Source organism: Haliotis cracherodii, unplaced genomic scaffold (assembly GCF_022045235.1).
Source record: "Haliotis cracherodii isolate W230 unplaced genomic scaffold, xgHalCrac1.p SCAF_8, whole genome shotgun sequence".
Lineage (NCBI taxonomy): Eukaryota > Metazoa > Mollusca > Gastropoda > Lepetellida > Haliotidae > Haliotis > Haliotis cracherodii.
Genome location: NW_027266341.1, coordinates 48,158,145 through 48,177,669, shown reverse-complemented (window position 1 = coordinate 48,177,669; position 19,525 = coordinate 48,158,145). Strand labels below are relative to the sequence as shown.

General features: G+C 38.1%; 1 protein-coding gene across 1 annotated transcript in view; it reads right to left on the bottom strand.

Annotated features, from left to right (window-relative positions):
• The window catches only part of LOC139450480 (Krueppel-like factor luna), a 63,061-nt gene extending 43,959 nt beyond the window's left edge, over positions 1 to 19,102 (bottom strand). Inside the window, exons 1-3 of the mRNA XM_071232190.1 lie at positions 18,948 to 19,102; positions 18,529 to 18,568; positions 11,332 to 11,371 (exon numbers count right to left, since the gene is read on the bottom strand). Coding sequence (XP_071088291.1) covers positions 11,332 to 11,371; positions 18,529 to 18,568; positions 18,948 to 19,071 — 204 coding nt within the window. The 5' untranslated portion in view covers positions 19,072 to 19,102. The remainder of the gene's footprint in view (positions 1 to 11,331; positions 11,372 to 18,528; positions 18,569 to 18,947) is intronic.
• Between the last annotated feature and the right edge of the window lie 423 nt (positions 19,103 to 19,525).

The following is a 19,525-nucleotide window of genomic DNA, read 5'->3' as shown; positions in this document are numbered from 1 at the left end:
TCTCTGCTACAGCAACTCTAACCATCAACATCAAAGCCTGTGACAGACTCCTCCCAAGGCAGCTCCACCCCGCCAAACTGACCCAAATGACCAAGTTTGCTCCGTCTCGAAGCAACATCACAGTAATACCGGTGATGCTGAGGAGTGGAGACATGCATCCTGGTCTGACATTCCGCCGAGAAGGTGGACACACCAATGTTCCATGTGGTAATGCAGAGAGGGCCAGGAGCTGATAACACAGCCAAGGAAACTTTGATAAGGGTGGATCCACAGGGACACTCCCCTGATTACTTCCGAAATCTGTCCCAAACAACAAATTTTACCTCTTGTACATGACGGAATGTTTGTACAGTTTGGGCAATTTGTATTTCATTGAACTCTCAATGCAAATAGCATTACTGTAATTACAAAGAAGTATAGACACTCCTATACCGCCACAGAGGTTTCAGCATAATCATGGACAAATTAAGCAAACTGAGTCATGAAACGGAGCAGAAGAATTAAATTTAGCCACAGCAAGTTGTTCATAATGTTAAGGGGCCTATGATGGGTTCGGAAATGTCATCAACTGGTATGTTTTGTTTTTTTTATTGCACTCAGCAATATTCCAGCTATATGACGGCGGTCTGTAAACAATCAAGTCTGGATCACACAATCCAGTGATTGACATCCTGAGCATCAATCCACAAAATAGGGATCTGACATACATCAACCAAGTCAACAAGCCTGACCACCTGATCCCGTTAGTCGCCTCTTACGGCAAACACGGGTTGCTGATGACCTATTCCTACCCGGATCTTCACGGGTCACCTGGTATGTAATGAGTGAGTGACTGTTGTTTTATGCCACAGTAGCACTATTAGAGCGGCCAAATCTGGACCAAACAAACCAGTGGATTACAGCATGAGCAATGTTCCTTCTGTCACGGCATAATGACACAGAATGTTCCATGTGACATTGGAACCAAGGTAACCATCTGATTATCATTCCGGTTTGCAAATTGGCAGCTATGTTTGGCTGCTTTGTAAACCACATGCAAAGACACTGTAAAACTTATCGATGAAGACAAAATGTTGGATGCAAAACTGCCAATTATCAGAAGAACATAACATTTCTGGAACAGTTTTAAAGAATAAACATGCAAGCATCAAACTACTAGTGAGAGTCACTGTCAATTGTCTAGGTCTGTTTTGGGCAATATTATTTCACAAGGTTTTGGAAAAAATTTAAGTTAACATAGCAACGTGATAATTGAGGGCAATACTTTTGAGTAGTATACACATGGTACAACTTCTTGTAGTGAGTGAGTGAGTGAGTGAGTGAGTTGGGTTTAAAGCTGCTTTTAACAGCATTCCAGTTATATCACGGTGTGTCAGCTTAATGTGGGAGGAAAGCCCGAAGTGATGCAGGTCTCAGACGTTTACCACTTAGGTGAAACTCACAAGCACGGGTATGGTGCTGACAAACATAGAAACATAATCTGGGCAAACCGGGATTCGAACCCACAATCATAGGTTTCTGGCGTGCCCAAGGGACACAACTCTGCACAACAAATCGTGGCGCCTAAGACGACTGGCCCACCTGGGCCTCCCAACTTCTTGTAGATATGCATATTATTAATATATGAGACATGCAAAGATGAAATAATCCACACATTTAAAATGAATATACTTATCAGGTTGAAGTCATAGTCATTATTTTCATCAAACAATATCAGTGGTATGTCAAGACCAACATGATAATCAGTACCTCTGAAATAAAAGGGCAACACGGCCCTGAAACCAAATTATGAAGAATAATGACGGCCATATTTAAAATCAGATCTGTATTCTGTGAGAAGTTTTTAGGAAAACCCTAGCTGGGATCATTCCTACAAAGTTTCAGCTTGACTTTCAGTCAGGTGAGCTAAACATATTTGAGAATGATGAGATCTGATTGGTTCACATGATCTTGATAAAATACTGAGTAATAAATTTCTCAGCGAGGGAATAAATCTTGTATACCCCGCCACGAGCACTACAGGTCCATGTGCATTTCTGTGAGACAGAATAAATCCTTTATACCCAGCTTCAAAGCAAAAAGACGCACACTTTTTCCTGGCCAGTGGATGTCATGTGACATAGCGCAAGCTAACCTCAGCTCAGTCGAGCAGCTGTTTTCTATCAATTTAGAATTTATTTGAATTATTTTACAATGTCATATTAAAACATGGCTCGTGCTTTAAAACCTAACGCAGGACGCTTAAAACCCCTTGTTCCCTTCATGACCCTGCTACAACTTATGGTATAAAGCCTTGATTCTTGTGGTTTTGAGAACTATACTTATTATACTAACAAAAATTCCAAAGAGCATGAATCAGGGTTGGACACGTTGCACAAATGTGCGTCCAGTATGCACAAATGTATAGAATGGACATTGCATTCATTGTACCAAACACATGACAAGAAACATACCGGTACAGGTACAGGTCCTGTAATTACATAATTATCAAATCATACAGTACAGTACACTACAAAATATGATCACCTTATAGGACCCTCATATTTCGTGAAGGATCATTAAATCAAGGTAAAATTCTGAATCAATATAACAACAGACAAATAATCACTGACAATTTATATAATTAAACTCAACGCTTGGTACAATGAACCATCCCCTGCTACAATTTTGTGACAAAACCATATACATATATATATATATATAGATATATATGAATTGGCACGAAAAAATGAATATCTATGTAACTCACTTCCAAAGCTTCCCGTGCTGTTTCTATAGCCAACTTCAACACATCTGACGGTCACTGAAGTCACTGACCAATCATACTGTGACCTTGTCTACACTTGAATTAACTTCTGATACTATTTCACAGTCGTAACTTGACTATTCCACAACTGAAAGAAGTATGTTTTGTCTACGAAGTCTTGACAATTTGAACTACACAGTGCAGCTTTCAACGACACGCAGTCCAGGGTGTTGGCCTGATCAAGCATTGGCGTGATAAATAACGTTCTCTTCTAACATCCAAATTTCTTTGTTTTTATTCCATTTGCACAAAATAACACATCTCATTACAGTAAATCACACATAGATGGCACCATCTTGCAAATATAGCTTAATTACTACTGAAACACTTAAGATGTCAAATTAATCTCATATACATTTAAAGCCCAATGCCCGGCAAACACTAGCTTCCGAAACCAACGAGATCTTATGTTAATAAGGGCGTCCCCTTCATCCTTGCCTGTCTAGCGACTCACTAATCATGGGTTATCCCGAATCACAACCTCTGAGTTTACCAAGGCACGGCAGGGCAAATAAGCTTGGTGTTTCTAGGGGGTGGGGCAGGTTTGCCAAAATCCAACGTTTCCTCGTACACAGGCAACACCAGAAGTGCTTCAGCAGGAAGCCCAGATGAAATAGAGAAAGGGTGTGACTTGACAATGTTCAAAATACATGGGGATACTTTTACAATCTTATCTCTCAAAGGCATATCGTCACTGGGATGATTGCAGACTTCAGCAACCAAAACCTAAACACTGGGGAATTTGATAACAGATATGTCACATTTATCTAATTAATCCTATAATAAGTTGTGTTAACATGAAATATAGGACATATTTTGTCTCTAATAACATATATTTTCATATGGTATACATGACATATATGCATTATCACCAATAATAACTTCATTATATTTTTACAGTGGGTGGGGATAAAAAGATCTGATTAAAGAAAATTTTCATTATTATTATTGCTATGTTCCTACTTATCATAAACATTACATTCTACTCATTCTATTAATATTTTTTTATGAAAAGATAATTTTTGAATAATTCCAACTTGAGCAGATCAATTTATTTAATTTCACTCCTGTTCACACATCCTATTTAAATAATCAGTCTCTTTCATCATTATTGGATAAACATGCTAAATACCTGAAGATATAACTATTTGATCACACATACAATATTAGAAATAAAATTATAAAAATTCACAAAAAGATGTGATGAAAATAATTTGTTTTACAGTTTTTAAGCATGTTGATTTGAAGTTTGTTAATCAAATATCTTTAACATTGTTGAAATGAATGGGCTTTTTTACAAAAATACAAACTTCAGTAATATTTTGATCAAACATCACATCTCAAAAAAGACAAATGAAGTCTTTTAATCAAATATCTTGAAATGAATACTTTTTTTTACAAAAGTAAATGAACATCAACACGATCATGATGATCAAATATTACATCTTAAAGAAAACATGATTCAATTTATTTATTTTTATTCCTGCCGAATTTAAGTTTTGGCCATTTTAATAAATACAAACTGAATGAACATTTGAATTGAATGCTAAGTCATGTATGTATCTAACCCCTAATTGAGGGCAGATGGGTCTGAAAGCTGTTGACAGGGGAACAGTAGGGAGTGTCCCATCACAGCATGACAGCAGGCGTCCATTAAGTGCAACTTCCTTGTGCCAGGTAGTCGGCAATGGGACAATGTCTCCTCTCAAACTGGTCTCGATAAAATTTATTGGACCTGAAAAGATTGATTGATTGTGGAGGATTTCTTTATACCTTTCTTACTGTCGATAAACATACTGATAAATTAGAGTAAACAAATAAACAATGTCTAACATGAAGCGTAGGTGAGCAAGATATATAATAACAAAGGTGTATTGATAAGGTGGGCACGGCGATGTGTATCTAATCTGAACATGTGAGATCTCTCTGTGTGTGTTGTGATAATTTAAAGTACATTGTGTGTGGGATTGCTGAGGTGGTGTTTACGAAGAGGTGCGTGTGTGCATGGCTGCAGATGGGTGGGAATCTGTGTGTGTGTATGCTGTTCGTGTGTGTGTATGTGTCTGTGTGACTTTTAGTGCATGTGCTGTGTGTGTATGTACGTATGTATGTATGTGTCTCTGTGTGTTTGTGAACGTGTCTCTGTCTCTGTGTCTTAGTGTGTGTGTTTCTGTGCGTGAGTGCGTGTGCGTGTGTGTGTGCGTGCATGTGTAAATGTGTGTTTAAGCATGTCTGTGTGTTTCTGTGGGTGAGGGCATACGTGTGCACGTATGTATGTGAGTGTGCGTGAATGTGTGTGTTTCTGTCTATGTGTGTGTCTATGTCTGTGTGTGTCAGTTATTGGTTTAACTCCACCTGAAAGATAAACTCCACCACGTCTACATACATGTTGTCACCAATATATCTGCTGGAGGCAGCAGCAAGGACTTGACACCTCTCTTGCTCACTGTTACATTCGGTCCCCACAATTACATTGCTCAAGCTCCCTGTCTACTGTTTTTGTCTCCTTTGACTGTACAAGTCAGATTAAGTTCACACAAAAAGCTCCCTGATTGCCAGAGTCCTCCCACAGCCTCCTCACACTGTCAGCCCAGTGTTTTCTGCTCATGACACAATGACCTCGCAGGCCGCCTATACCTCCATGTCTTAACACAGACACAACTGTTCTTAGTGGCAACGTCTGGATTAACAAATTCCCAGATTCATGAAATATTGTTACCATGGTTAATGAGTAATGTCCTTCTATATACATACCGGATCCAGGATTCTGCTTTTTCAAACAGAGTGAATGAGTACGGTTTTACGCCACTTTTAGCAATAGAGAAATGGATAGACTAACATTTAGTCTCTGAAATCTTATATTACACAATATCCTTCTTGACTCTAAAAATATTTAAAAAAAACCTATGCTGATTTCAGAATAGAATAGAATAGAGCTAGCTTGAACTGGCTAGACTTGCTTTTGTATGCATTTCTAGATTATCTTTTTTAATAAAATAAATATATTCCACGGCCATGGTGCAGGACTAAGAAATGGGCTTCACACGTTGTACCCATTTTCAGAAATTTAGTTGTGCTGTACCTCATAAAAAGGTGCATTGCAATTTACAGTGTGAGCACAAAGATAACTGGGAATTTTGTAAATTCCCACGATCTTAAATCCCAAATAACTATACCCCATTTTTATTCTGAAAGCCTATGGAAATCGTAACAGTGGTCACACATGATCTTAATAAAATACTGTCTTACCCGCCTTGGAGGGTAATAAATTTCTCAGCGGGGGAATACATCTCGTATACCCCGACACAAGCACTATACAGGATGCATGTGCATTTCTGTGAGACAGAATAAATCCTTTATACCCGTTCCAATATTTTTAAGGACTAATGGAAACCTTAATTCGCTGGTCCTCAGTGTCAAATCCGTGTTTAAGCCAAAATTCACATTTGCTTCCCCATTCAGAAATGAGACTATCAATGATAAACTCTTTATCATGCACTTACACGCTCAAAGACACAATTGGCAAAATTCGCACCTTTGACCAATACGTGGTCATATTGATATTTCAATATCAACACATAAACAATCAATATCTCTTGATGCATGTCAAAATACCAATATTCATTCATCTTAGTATATGCACACATGTTCGGCTGTCTGCACTAGAGTCAGGTGGCACAGGAGGCCCAGTCATCAAAGGCACAGCCAACAAACCTAGGATCATAGGTTTGAATTCCAGATTCAACTTGATTATGTTTTCAGGTCTGATTCTTCAATTCACAAAAGTGGTAAACAGTGAGGACATGCATCAATAAAGCCTGTTCTCCCACATCAGGCAAACATGCTGTGATGTAAGAGATTCAAAGCAGTTTTTAACGAAAGTCACTCCCTCACTGTAGCAGGTCAAGCAAATCAGGCACAGTGTTTCCACACCCATTTATTTGTTATACAAGCGCTACACTGAGCTCTAACACCGCTGTCAACAACATTGTGTGGTATTTATATCATTGGCAATAAGTACAGCATACTCGACAGCCTCTTACAAAACACGCAACCAAAGTCATACAAATGGCATTTGAACCCTGTATAATGCATTGCAAGATACCCGGTAGAACTGTGAACGATAAACATATGGGTTTGCCTCAGTCCTATCTCGTGGCTATTTTGGCCTGAAAACATGTTTCTGTTCAGGTGAGCTGAAGTATCAGATTTGTTTGGACATTATAATTACAACAATTGCCTTTAACCGTAGAATATTTGTATATTTTAATGTTCGGCTAATCTCGTCAACATTCGCCAATAACTAAAGGAATGGTGTAAATCCTGCTAGGGAACCTTGTAGGTAGCTAAGGTACTGTAAGTCCCCTTGGTCCCTAGTATGGTGGCCTAACTTTAGTTGTTGGTGATTAATAGCCTGTTTTTATAATGTGTCGTCTGTTGTAATCAAATCATTTTATTGCTCTAAAACTAGTTTTACACTTATGATCTGTGATATATTGCTGGTTGTTATACTGTCCTTCGTTGACAGCTTTTATATAAATCTATAATATAACTGCATAACTTGTTCAAGTCACGATATGGCTGAAATATTGCCGATGTGACTTTAAATTAACTCACTCACTCACTCACTCATAGGTTCAGTATTCATGTGCAAAATTAACCCTAGAGAACAACCAGTCTCGATAATCCGACGAAGCAGCTTCAATTGGGTGTAACAGGCAAATTAGCAGTGAAAGCTTTATGAATGGATCACTGAAAATCAGTGTCGACACCAGGTGTTCGCAGAATGGACAAGTATGTACTGCTCGAAACGCAGATTGGCCTTAAGAGCTATTCTAAGATGAATTGTTTCATAGGCATTACTTATGCATGGATCGATGCGCATGATATGAATCATTGGATTGTCTGGTCCTGACTTGATTATTTGCAGACCGCCATCATATAGCTGGAATATTGCTGAGTGTTAAACAACAAACCAGACCAAACCAAATTCTTAGAAGTTGACGGATGACAAAGTAGAGATAATTTATGGATAACTTCTGTATAAATTTACTGTAAAGGCGACGTTTCGGTGTAGATCCTTATACCGTTGTCAAGCAAGCTTTCTATGATGCTTAAACTTAAGACATTTAAACATCAAATTTCTACAAGAAACATTATACAGTTACCTTTTAGAACAAGAGCCCGTTGCCACCTGTCTGTGAGACAGCTACCTGATGCCTAGACTCACATCTTGGGGAAAGCCACAAACTGAAGTCACTATCGTATTAGTCACTTCACACAGTTAAGTTCAGGTAGTCAAGAAACTCAGGTATTCTAAAGGTTAGAAACTGATACCATGCAATACAATGACAAGTTGATCTGTGTGAAATCTGTACATGAAAGAGGCCTACAAAATGTTCAAGAAGCAAATGTCCTTTACGATCTAGTACTGAACTGATGTTAACATGAGCAGGACACCAATATCTATATATATACTCACCGACAAAAGAAATGTGAATACCATACATGTTGGTTAATATATGAAGAATTACTCATATATGAGAGATATTAGATTGTTTCGATGCACAAACGACAATATTGTCATGTTGTGTGAACGCTCATGAACGCATCACATGTGATGTCATAGATTCATGACTTGAGATGCACCATTTGTCTCATGCAGGATTAGCGGGTAAAGTTTGGAAATCACATGCAGCATATCATGATAAGAAAAAAGACACTCTGTGGTAACACTTAACTGAGTTTTAGTTTTGTCATCAATTGTGACAACATCTCTTCTAAACGTACATACTTCTCAAAATGTTTCTATGGTACACATTCTTTTGGCTGTGAGTATACATTCATTTATATAAGGAAATAAAATTCTTATCTCATTATTCCAGACAACCCATCTTCCAAACAATCAATGACTGACAATCCTATTTCTGTATGCATTACCAGCTGAGTACCTTGTTCAACCGGGTCACTAGCCAGCTGGCATGAGGCTAGTGACACACATCAAGGACTAGAGAATATACTCAAAAGAAGTTTGCTATGCTGTGACTGATCAATTTTAGTAATATGGAAGAGTCAGATGTTATAAAACATGAAAACCACCAAAAAATATTATGCTGAAAGTTTTCACCCCAAACAAAGTGAATTACATTCTATTAAACTGTGTGACTGACAAGACCAATTTAAAAAACATGGCACCATATTAACATAATGTCTTGTAGAACAAAAACTTCATGTGAAAATATTTTTGTTCAATATATTTGCCACCTACAGACCAGGTCTTTCCAAAACCACATCCGTAAACATCAAAAACTAGGTCGGCGAGAGAATCTGTCTGGCACATCACCGATCAGGAACCAGTCCACTGAATTCTTCCTTATCCTCATGGTAGGGTAGATGATGCTTGTGTGGAGCTTTAGCATACTGAATTCAAAATATTGCAACCATTGGCAATGCATGTCACCAGTCCTCAATGAGATGAGGACTATGTATGTTTTAGTTTGGAAAACGTAGGCCATCAAGCCTATAATTCCCAAACAATATGTTGATAAGAGATCCACCTTTATACATTCAATACAGTAATATCAATATAAGCATGATAAGTTGTCAACAATTGCTATAAAGTCACATCATAGTGGGTTGAGCTGAGGACTACAGATGTTTGGGTTCACTGAGCACATGGGAGACTACAAGAGAAGATTAACCATCGCAGGCATTATCAAGGTTTCTCTGCGCATGAAATCTATAGACTGTCCCTTAGGATGTGGGATCCCCTTGCTGTCAATATTTGAAGCTTAATGGGGTGAAAACTCATACAGTTAAATGAGGTGAAAAGAGCCTCCGGTGCCATGAAATAACTTTTCACACTGGCCCATTCTTGAGTCTGTTCTCATGATATGTAAATATCTTCCCGAGGCAAGGGATTTACCTGACTATAAAGTCCAGTTTCAAACCTTGCCAAACTTGGCTGCAATTATGGAGGGTTTTTTATATTGGACCCTCTACATTACAAAAACGATTTTAATTACCGATCAGATCATCTTGACCGGGTGCTGACATTTTGTTTGAATCAAATGCAAGTGATATGTGAGGTGGAATCTGATTGGTCAATAGGAGGGATATAGAAGGGACATAACTTGTAATAGTCCCTGGTGGCACTACAATCAAGCCCAGAAATTCCAGCCTAGTTCGGCAAAGGTGGAAACTGGACTTTTACAGTCAGTTAACCCCCTTGACTTGGGAAGATGTATGAATAAGAGTGAGAGAGTGAGTTTGGTTTAAAACCGCTTTGAACAGTATTCTATTTATATCACGGTGTGTCAGCTCAATGTGGGGGGGAAGGCTGAAGCGATGTAGGTCTCAGACGTTCACCACTACATGTAAATCCCACAAGTACCCATGTCCCCTCAGTTGAATAAGACGTATCCTACTAGGTTAAATACATGCACTAAGTCTTTGAGGTTTACCACTTTGGTGCTGACAAACCTAGAAATATACGCTGGACATCAAAATGAGATTTGGACCCATCTGAATTCAGCTGCAGACTTTGGGATCAAGGTGCATAATAGGGGTGTCATTGTATCAGTAAAATTGAACTGACAAAGCTGTATTAAGGCAATGTATGAATTGTAATACAAAATGAATAATTAATCATCACAGAAATGTTAACACATTAGATTACCATGGTAACAATGGACAATAAGAAAGCAGAAAATTCAATTCAAACATGTGATGGATCTGCCCCGTTCATAGCTGGCAAGTTAGCATTTATCAATTGCAGGTGTACATGGGTATATTTATCTATGCACATACAGAATAATGAATTGTAATATTTATCGGCATATCAATATATCAAGATACTTCTGAGAGGATGTATCGATACTCAAATTTCCAATTAATGATGCCACTAGTGTTGACTCTTGTGAATCAAAATATCTGACATTACAGTCAGAACTCACGGTGTTAATGTGTTTATTAGTTTATTGCCGCACTCACAATATTCAACCAATATAACAGCCATCTGTAAATAATCAAGCCTGGGCCAGACAATCCAGTGATTGACATCATGAGCATCGATCTACACAATTGGGATACAATAACATGCATCAACCAAGTCAGCAAGCCTGTTACGACAAGCATGGGTTGCTGAAGATTAATTGATTTTATTTTAGCCCGGATCTTCACGGGTCCATAACTGATGTAATGGTTGGTTGATTTGTTGTTTTATACCGCACTCATCAATAGTCCAGCTATATGACAGCGGTCTCTAAATAATCGAGTCTGGACCAGACAAACCAGTGATTGATATTATGAGCATCAATCCACACAATTGGAATCGATGACATGCTTTAACCAAGTCAGCGAGCTTGACCACCCGATCCTGTTAGTCGACTCTTATGACAAGCATAGTCGCCTTTTACGGCAAGCATGGGGATGTAACAGACTATCTGTGGTAGCTGCATATCAACAAACACCTTGTATCTACATGTAAGTTTATCCATTAAGAACAAAGAGTCAGCTCAACTTACAGTGTTGTTGACTTGAGCATTTGGGTCAGTTCCTTCAGAGCTGAAATAGAGAACAACATGGTTTATTCAAAGGGTCAATATCAGCACTGTCATCATAACACAAATAACTTATAATGAAAAGCAACAAAACTTGTAAAAGATTTCAAGATGTTTTAGTCTTTAGACATGAATCAGGTAATTACTGATTCCTACTTGGGGGCTTTGTCATGCATATGGGTTCCCACCACTCGTTATCAATTCAAATAGGTGGTTCATTAGTACATACGTATACCTCATCAGGCTGATGACAGATATGCAATAATTACTAACAGATTTGCAAAGCGCCTTGTTTCCATGATAAAGGTGCTCGACAGTGCTAATAATATATATAATATATACAATATATTCAATATATACAATATATACCAGTCCCAGATACATTCTGCAGTAAAACTACCAACTTTCTGCAGCAAAAATTACAATATTCAGAAGCAAAAACATGAACATTTCCACTCTAATAATTAATACAAACTTCTTTTTCCCTTTAGAGATTTTAATCTCTTCCAATCAGACATTTCAGAATTATACTTTATGTAGTCATAAGAAAAACATTCCAACATTCAAACGTAAGAACTATTTATTTCAAATTTCATTTTATTATGATTTTAGGATTCATATTTATTATGTTTGAATTACATGTTAAATGTTTGGGCTACATTCAAGTGCAAAATTCAATCAAAAAGCTTGAAAATAATGAAAATTAGTCTATTGATTGATAAATAAAGGCAAATGCCTCTGTTTTTCTGCAATTCTGCAGAAAGATATATTTTCTGCAAATGTTTCTGTGATTGCAGAATTGCAGTATTTGATTTTGACTGATATTCAACTAAATTCTACGTAATAAGCATAAAGGACACATAAATATTTGGGTTTCATATTGATGACAGGAACTATTTCCTCTACTTCATTACACCAAAGTATAAACTTTGAGACAAAACTGCACAGAGTGAGTCAGAGAGGGGTCTTAACTACCCTTTGAACAGAATTTAAATTATATCCTGGCATGTCAGCTTGATGTGGGTCGAAAGGCCAAAGTGATGCAGGTGTTAGAAGTTTATCACGCTTATGAAACCTATGAGTATGGTGCTGACAAAGCATATTTAGGTTGAATCTGGGGTTGGAAGCCACAATCTTAAGATTCACACATGCTTGAGTGATGCGACCTCTGACCAGCCATGCAAGGTGAATTAGATTATGGATCAATGCAAGCACTAAACAATGTATAGAATCCTTTTTATGTCATCTTCACAAAATAATACAGATATAGAAAAAGGAGAGCCTAACTACCAAACTCCTCATTGACCAAATTTCATTAAATTTTAAAACAAAACTAGCTTTCAGTATGATCAGTGTGATTACTATTTGTCTTTCTCTACCACTAGAGGCACTCTTATCAGCCGAGAGTTCAAATAGGATGGGGGGGATGGGGGGGAAGGATGTTGCATATTTTGCTGCCCCACACCCATTTCATTTTGTATGCAACATATGGTAAATACTAAATGTAAGAGCAAAGCACAACATGTACCATGATGCATATTTATCACACAGTCACTGTATTTCAACTGGGCCAGTCAGACTCAGGAATCTACCTTTTAGAAATTGAAATCCAAAAGTAATTAAAAATATATTGATTTAAACGTCCATTATAATCAACTTTGATTTTACATTTAGCCTTAAGCCTTCTGCGTATTTATCAACATGCACAAGTATGCATAACACGAAATGAATTAGGTCTTTCTGTATAAATGAATTCAAACAGTATGTGACAAAGTGCACATGTATAAACATGATAAAGATAGAAATAGATACATGTAAAGTCAAATAAATGTGTGTCAAAAGCTTTCGAAAATGAAAACCTATTCACAGTTGCCATAAAACAGTGTTTTAGTCAGTGAGTTGGGTTTTACGACACTTTGTCAATTTTGAACAGTCAGTGCTCGATTTAACAACATAAAACATGCACCAGTGCAACCTAATATATTGAAAAACTAAAAACTTATTATTTATCTCTGCATGCACTAGCGCATGTCAAAATTGTACAAATTTATCATTGACTTCCTAAGAAAGTATTCTACACAACATCAATCTTTGAACTCATTACACAATATTTACCATACTACATCACTATTCCCAATGTTATGTGTAATTTCAATTCATTTGACATATATAAATGGGCTTGACGTCATCAAATGAATCTTATCAGGTCAATCTTATGATAATGACAAGAAAGCAAGCTCATTTTCGGGATATAGAAGTGATTCCATTCAAAGCAATATTGTCCATGAACTTTTCAAAATATTCACGACACTCACCTGGGAATATTTTCCAAATTATAAACATCTATTGTTAAAAGGTTTCGTTAAGAGTGCAACCGGGTTTAGTCTGGTGCAACAAGGTTGTGATATCAACATGCACCAGTGCAAGCTATATCCAGTTCTTTAAATCAATTGCTGACAGCATTTCACTTGCATAAAACCCAGAGTCAGCTTAATGTGGGGCAAAAGCCAAAAGTGATGCAGATGTTATACATTCACAACTTTGCTGGCACTCACAAGAATGGGCATGGTGTTGATAACCAAGGATAATCATCAGTGTGAACATGGGATTCAAACCCATAATCACCGGATCCTGGCACACCTAGGGGCAAAAGGGATGTCAGGGATGTCGGCATGTCTCGACCAGGCATGGTGATTTATAAGCCTCTACGACAGCTGGAATATTGCCTACTACAGCATTCAATAACATGATTTACACACACACTCACCATACATTCCCATGCATATATACTATTAGAAATGTAAGGACCACCCGATTCTTTCATATTACAGTAAACTATGGTTATAACACACTCAAAAGGATAACTAATTTTAGTTCGTAATAACCCTAGGTCGTTACAAGGTTATATACAGCATATAAACAGTAAATGGCCAGGATTAAAAAATTAGTTATATCGGTCAGTTTGTTATAAGCGTGTTCGTTCGTAGTTTACTGTTCTACACCGGTAAATTAATCTGTCATGTCATAGTACAATGAAAGAATAGTAGGGATGTCACTATCTCCCTATATGATACATATTGCGCTACTTTGTTCACAACAGGACACATGTCGCATTACTTCATTTACAGCAACTCTTGCGTAAATATTTATATTTCATAGGGCATAAATGCTATTAGCCTGAATATCTGGTCCCATACTTGAAAATATTAATGTCTCACTCAATCAATACTTTAAAAGCTTAATTCAGATAAAACTGAAGTGCCAACATAGGTACTACCCATTATGAAATAAAGCAGCCAATTCCCTGCTTGCACCTCAGATATGCTCCCCGAAAATAAAACAATCATATGTGAATAAATGGGTCCATGTGTGAAATGATACGGGATTAAAATATGAATCGATACGGAAATAAAATATGCTAAGTGTGTATCACGTATCGTATCGTCTGAGAACATTATTGATGCACCGATGTACAGTCATTGCCCGCAATAACACCCTTTGTGATATCCTTGGACTCAGTTAAACCACAGCGTAATTCATGGCTCCAATAAATTCAATTAGTTTCACCACAAACACACACCTTCACATCATCGGAAATAGCATATCAACAAATACATACACGTAGGATTAGTTGTGTAATTCGCTATGGATAGTAACAAAATAGTGTTCATTGTATACATCTGGACTTGGGATTTATGTTAATAATCTATTTGATTAGTTTAAGTCACATTAATATTCAGTAATATTATTTCATTTTTGGCGAAATAATGTGTGAAACAGCATGCTAAACACTTACGACTTCAATTTACCCTGTTCCATGGGGTCCGCTTTACCCTGTTCCATGGGGTCTGCTTTACCATATACTGTTAGAGCACTAACTCACTAATCCCAAGCAACCACGATCAGATAACCGCTCTTGACGCCTTGAAGTGAGTGAGTGAGTAAGTATGGCTTTACACTTCGTTTAGCAATATACCAGCAATATCACGGCGAGGCGCCAGAAATGGGCTTCACACATTGTACCAATTTCTTGAATCGAACCCGGCGTGACAAGCGAACGCTTGAACCACTAGGCTACCCGACCACCCCTTGACCCCTTGAAACGAACCTTAGTTACCATATAATAGATACATATATCTTAACTGCCATGCTTTGACAGGTTAAAAGTCATACTTGTTTTAGTTTGACTTTTATACGTCAACACTTATTTTTCGCAATGCAAATAGCGGAAGACTTGAGTGAGTGAGTATTGTTTTACGCTGCTTTTAGCAATATTTCAGCAATATCACGGCGGGGGACATCAGAAATGGGCTTCATACATTATACCCATGTCGGGAATCAAACCCGGGTCTTCGGCGTGACGAACGAACGCTTTAACCACTAGGCTACGAGACCGCCCCGCGGGAGACTTGAAATGATAAATCGTCACGACTACTGATGTTTACTGTTTAATCACAATTTTTAATGACAAAGTTTGTTATCTCTTTTTCGTTCACTTGAGGCGATTAGGGTGTAACGACTGATCAAACAGTTGGTGCATTAGAATTGTCCAGGACCCAGAGTCAATGCATTGATGAAAAGGGAAAAACACCAACAGCTGACATCAATACCGCACTAGAATATTCAAAGCGTCAATAGACAGAATGAAATTAAGATAATACTCATAATCAACAACATGTTTAAGGTAATTAGCTATCAATTCAGAGTGAGTGAGTGAGTTGAACTTTACCTCACTCACTCTCACTCATATATATAGTGACAAGAATCACATCTACCTTCCATTAATCTCTTACAACATGCCTACAAATTATCTGACCCAATGAATGGTTTGTCTGTTTGTTGTTTAACACCACACTCAGCAATATTCCAGCCATATGACTACGGTCTATAAATACTTGAGTCTGGAACAGACAATCCACTGATTGACATCATGAGCATTGATGGACACAGTTGGGTTACATGCCATGCATCAGCTAAGTCAGCGTGCCTGACCACTCGATCCTCTCTGTCACCTCCTGTGACACACAGAAGTTGCTGAAGGCTAATTGTAACCAAGATCTTCACAAGGACAAGGAATGGCAGACACATGAGGACTTTACCCAGAAAACATTGGGGGAAGATACAGAAACCTTCTCATCACACAACTACAATACCATTGCAAACAGTGATGCAAAACTAACCTCAAGCATTAAAATGCACAACCTGAAATAGTGATAACATACCTGGACAACCCCAAAAGGCCTGAAATTCTACTGTCCCTATGGACATGATGGACACCTTTAACATCAGACAAACTGACTCGGCTTGCACCAATCTGCAATCTTCCCTACCAGTACAACTACAGCAATACCAGTACAACTATAACGATATCAGTACAACTATAACGATATCAGTACAACTTTAGCAATATCAGTACAACTATAATAGTATCAGTACAACTATTGCAATATCAGTACGACTATAACAGTATCAATACAAAAAAAACTACCGTATTCAAAGTAATAAGCGCCCAGGGCGCTCTCAAAATTAGAAATTGGGGGCTCTGACTAGAATGTTATTTTGTTAAAAAAAACCTGAGTTGAAAGATAAATTTTGTTATTTATGCTGAAATATTTATGTACGACAGATATATTTTTCCATAATTCAATTACCCATAATTAAGGGTGCATATAACACATGAGTGCTTATTATACGCTAATAAATAGGTCTTGTGTACATTGATCAATCGGAAGGGGTGCTAATTGGGATTGTTCAATATCTTAGCAAATGTCTCCATGGGCGCTTATTAGAGTGAGGCAATTATTACGTCGAATACGGTATATCAGTATAACAGTAGCAATACCAGTACAACTATAGCAGTACTATGGCAATAACAACCCATGCCCAAAAGGTTACACATACTATCTTGAACTTATCCCACATCATTTTCACTGAATTTTAGAGTTATAACACAGGCCTTTATTACAAGAATTTACTGGACCAAACATAATTTTACTTGACTCGGGCTTGGGACTAGTTGCTAAAGTTGCAGACTACAGTAGAGACATTACTGCACTACTATGGTGATAGTCCAAATGTCCACAACAGTAACACCAGCCAACCATCCACATTGAATATTCCATGTTGGGATTATTGTAATCACCTGTGTGACCTGAGCTGTGTATGTCAGTCATGCTGACCCACTGTGCGTTCAGACCACACCTACTTGACAGCAAATCAACACCCGAGTCAGCGACACTTCAAGAATTTGAAAGTTGTAATAACTCCAAATTAATCGTAACAAGGCTTACCATCTTGCCCCAGGCCTACATGGCAGTAGGAAGAGAAATTTCAGTCATGTGAGCTAGTCAATGCTGTGCCACGCCTACTTTCAAACATGTCCCCTGGCATGATTTATGTGCCCTAGGTTACCGGACACACCTGAGTGAACCCACAAAATGTGGGTGGGGCACTTGACATCCCCAGGCTCTGCTCCCCTTGCCTGCCAAGAAACCACAATAACCCTTTGTGCATTACAAGTCACCCTGGCACAGGGCCAAAACACTGAGCTTATTGGCCCTTCTCACAGCTAGGGCAGGGACAGGGTGAGGAGGGGAGGGGAGGGGAGGGGGGGGCGATGTGAAAAATACATAAATAACAAAGATGTTTTATTATTCTAATATAGTTTTACACAGGGATGAGATTTTATATTAACATGTCTAGCATTGAATTGATATCTCAAGGTATTTATATTGAAATGAATATTTTTCAAATGACTCTATATCAAAATTATATTTGCTGGGAGAGCACATATACTTGTACTAAACCATGTTAATATGACAATTTCATCACTACTGCATATATATGACAATAATTAATAATCTTCCCTTTTCGGCTTCTAAACGATAAATTTTGAGATTCAGAAGTTCTGCTGATTCAAAAAATTACCTTATTCTTCATCAGTTACCAAAAAGAAGTGTTATACAATTTGTAAAAGACCTACATATTACTGCCGTGCCAGTGCCCTACTCGCATGACCTTTGCACTATTTCGGTTCAATGAGACCCACTTCCGCATCAAAACTGACAGCGGTCGAGGTTTTTTCAGCATGCAATACTTGACAGAGAGCATGCACACATCGAAATGAAGAACAAAAAACAAAGAATATTAATGGAAACTTACTCAGATTCTCTGTTTTCTGTGATGTAGTAGGTTTCAGCTTCTGTAATAGAACAATAATATATAAAATACACGCGTATGATTGAAGACGAATCCCTGCTGACGGCGTGTGTATTCAAGTAAACAAATGACCGGCTCAACAAAAAGTGATCAGCTGATTCCGTTATGAGTACAATTCACACGTGTTGTGAGATGGGAGGCCTTGCTGAAAAAAACATAGATCTGCACGATACATGCTCCGTGTTTTGGCACTGTGCCTGTGCTTCACGGGGCTGGCAGACGAGCCACACTTGCCACAACTAACACGAAAACGTAGGGCGAGATCGAGAACGACCGTGCAGTGTTCTGCTGCAGGGTTTGTCGCGAGAAACGCCCACCTCTGCCGTGGCGCGATACTCGTTGAAAATTCAATCAGTACATACCTTCTATTCTTTCGCGGACTTTTCGGGTTACCACAGATCTTTTACGTTTCCTCTGTTTGGAAGAAGTATTGTTATTCGAGCCCCTACTACCCGCTATGGATGTCCTCGCCACACTATCCGCCATGTTGATATGAAAGCCACGCCTGACATCCGGGCATCGCCTTGGACACACCCACATCGCGCTCGGCAGCCGGGCGGTGACGTCACAGCAAGGTGCTGGCATGACTTTATCTAAACTCTTAGCCTTTCTACTTTGCGCACAATAGTTACCACTATGCACTTACCTAATGATTAAGGTGCTCTCATTCAACGTAGTACACATATCTTGCTATTGGATATACACGAAACAACTAATTGCCTTAGAGGCTCGTGAAAGAAATCCCCTACAATTAACTTTAATTGAAATTGACATATTAATGACATACTTACGAAAGAATGAACTCACGAATAAAAGATACTTATCAATACCTATAATATGATATACTTAATGAAACGTCTCATAAATGTGACATCAATGTGTCTATAGGCAGTGTAGCTACAACTGATTGTTGATTTGGTCACAGAGAAACCTCTTCATT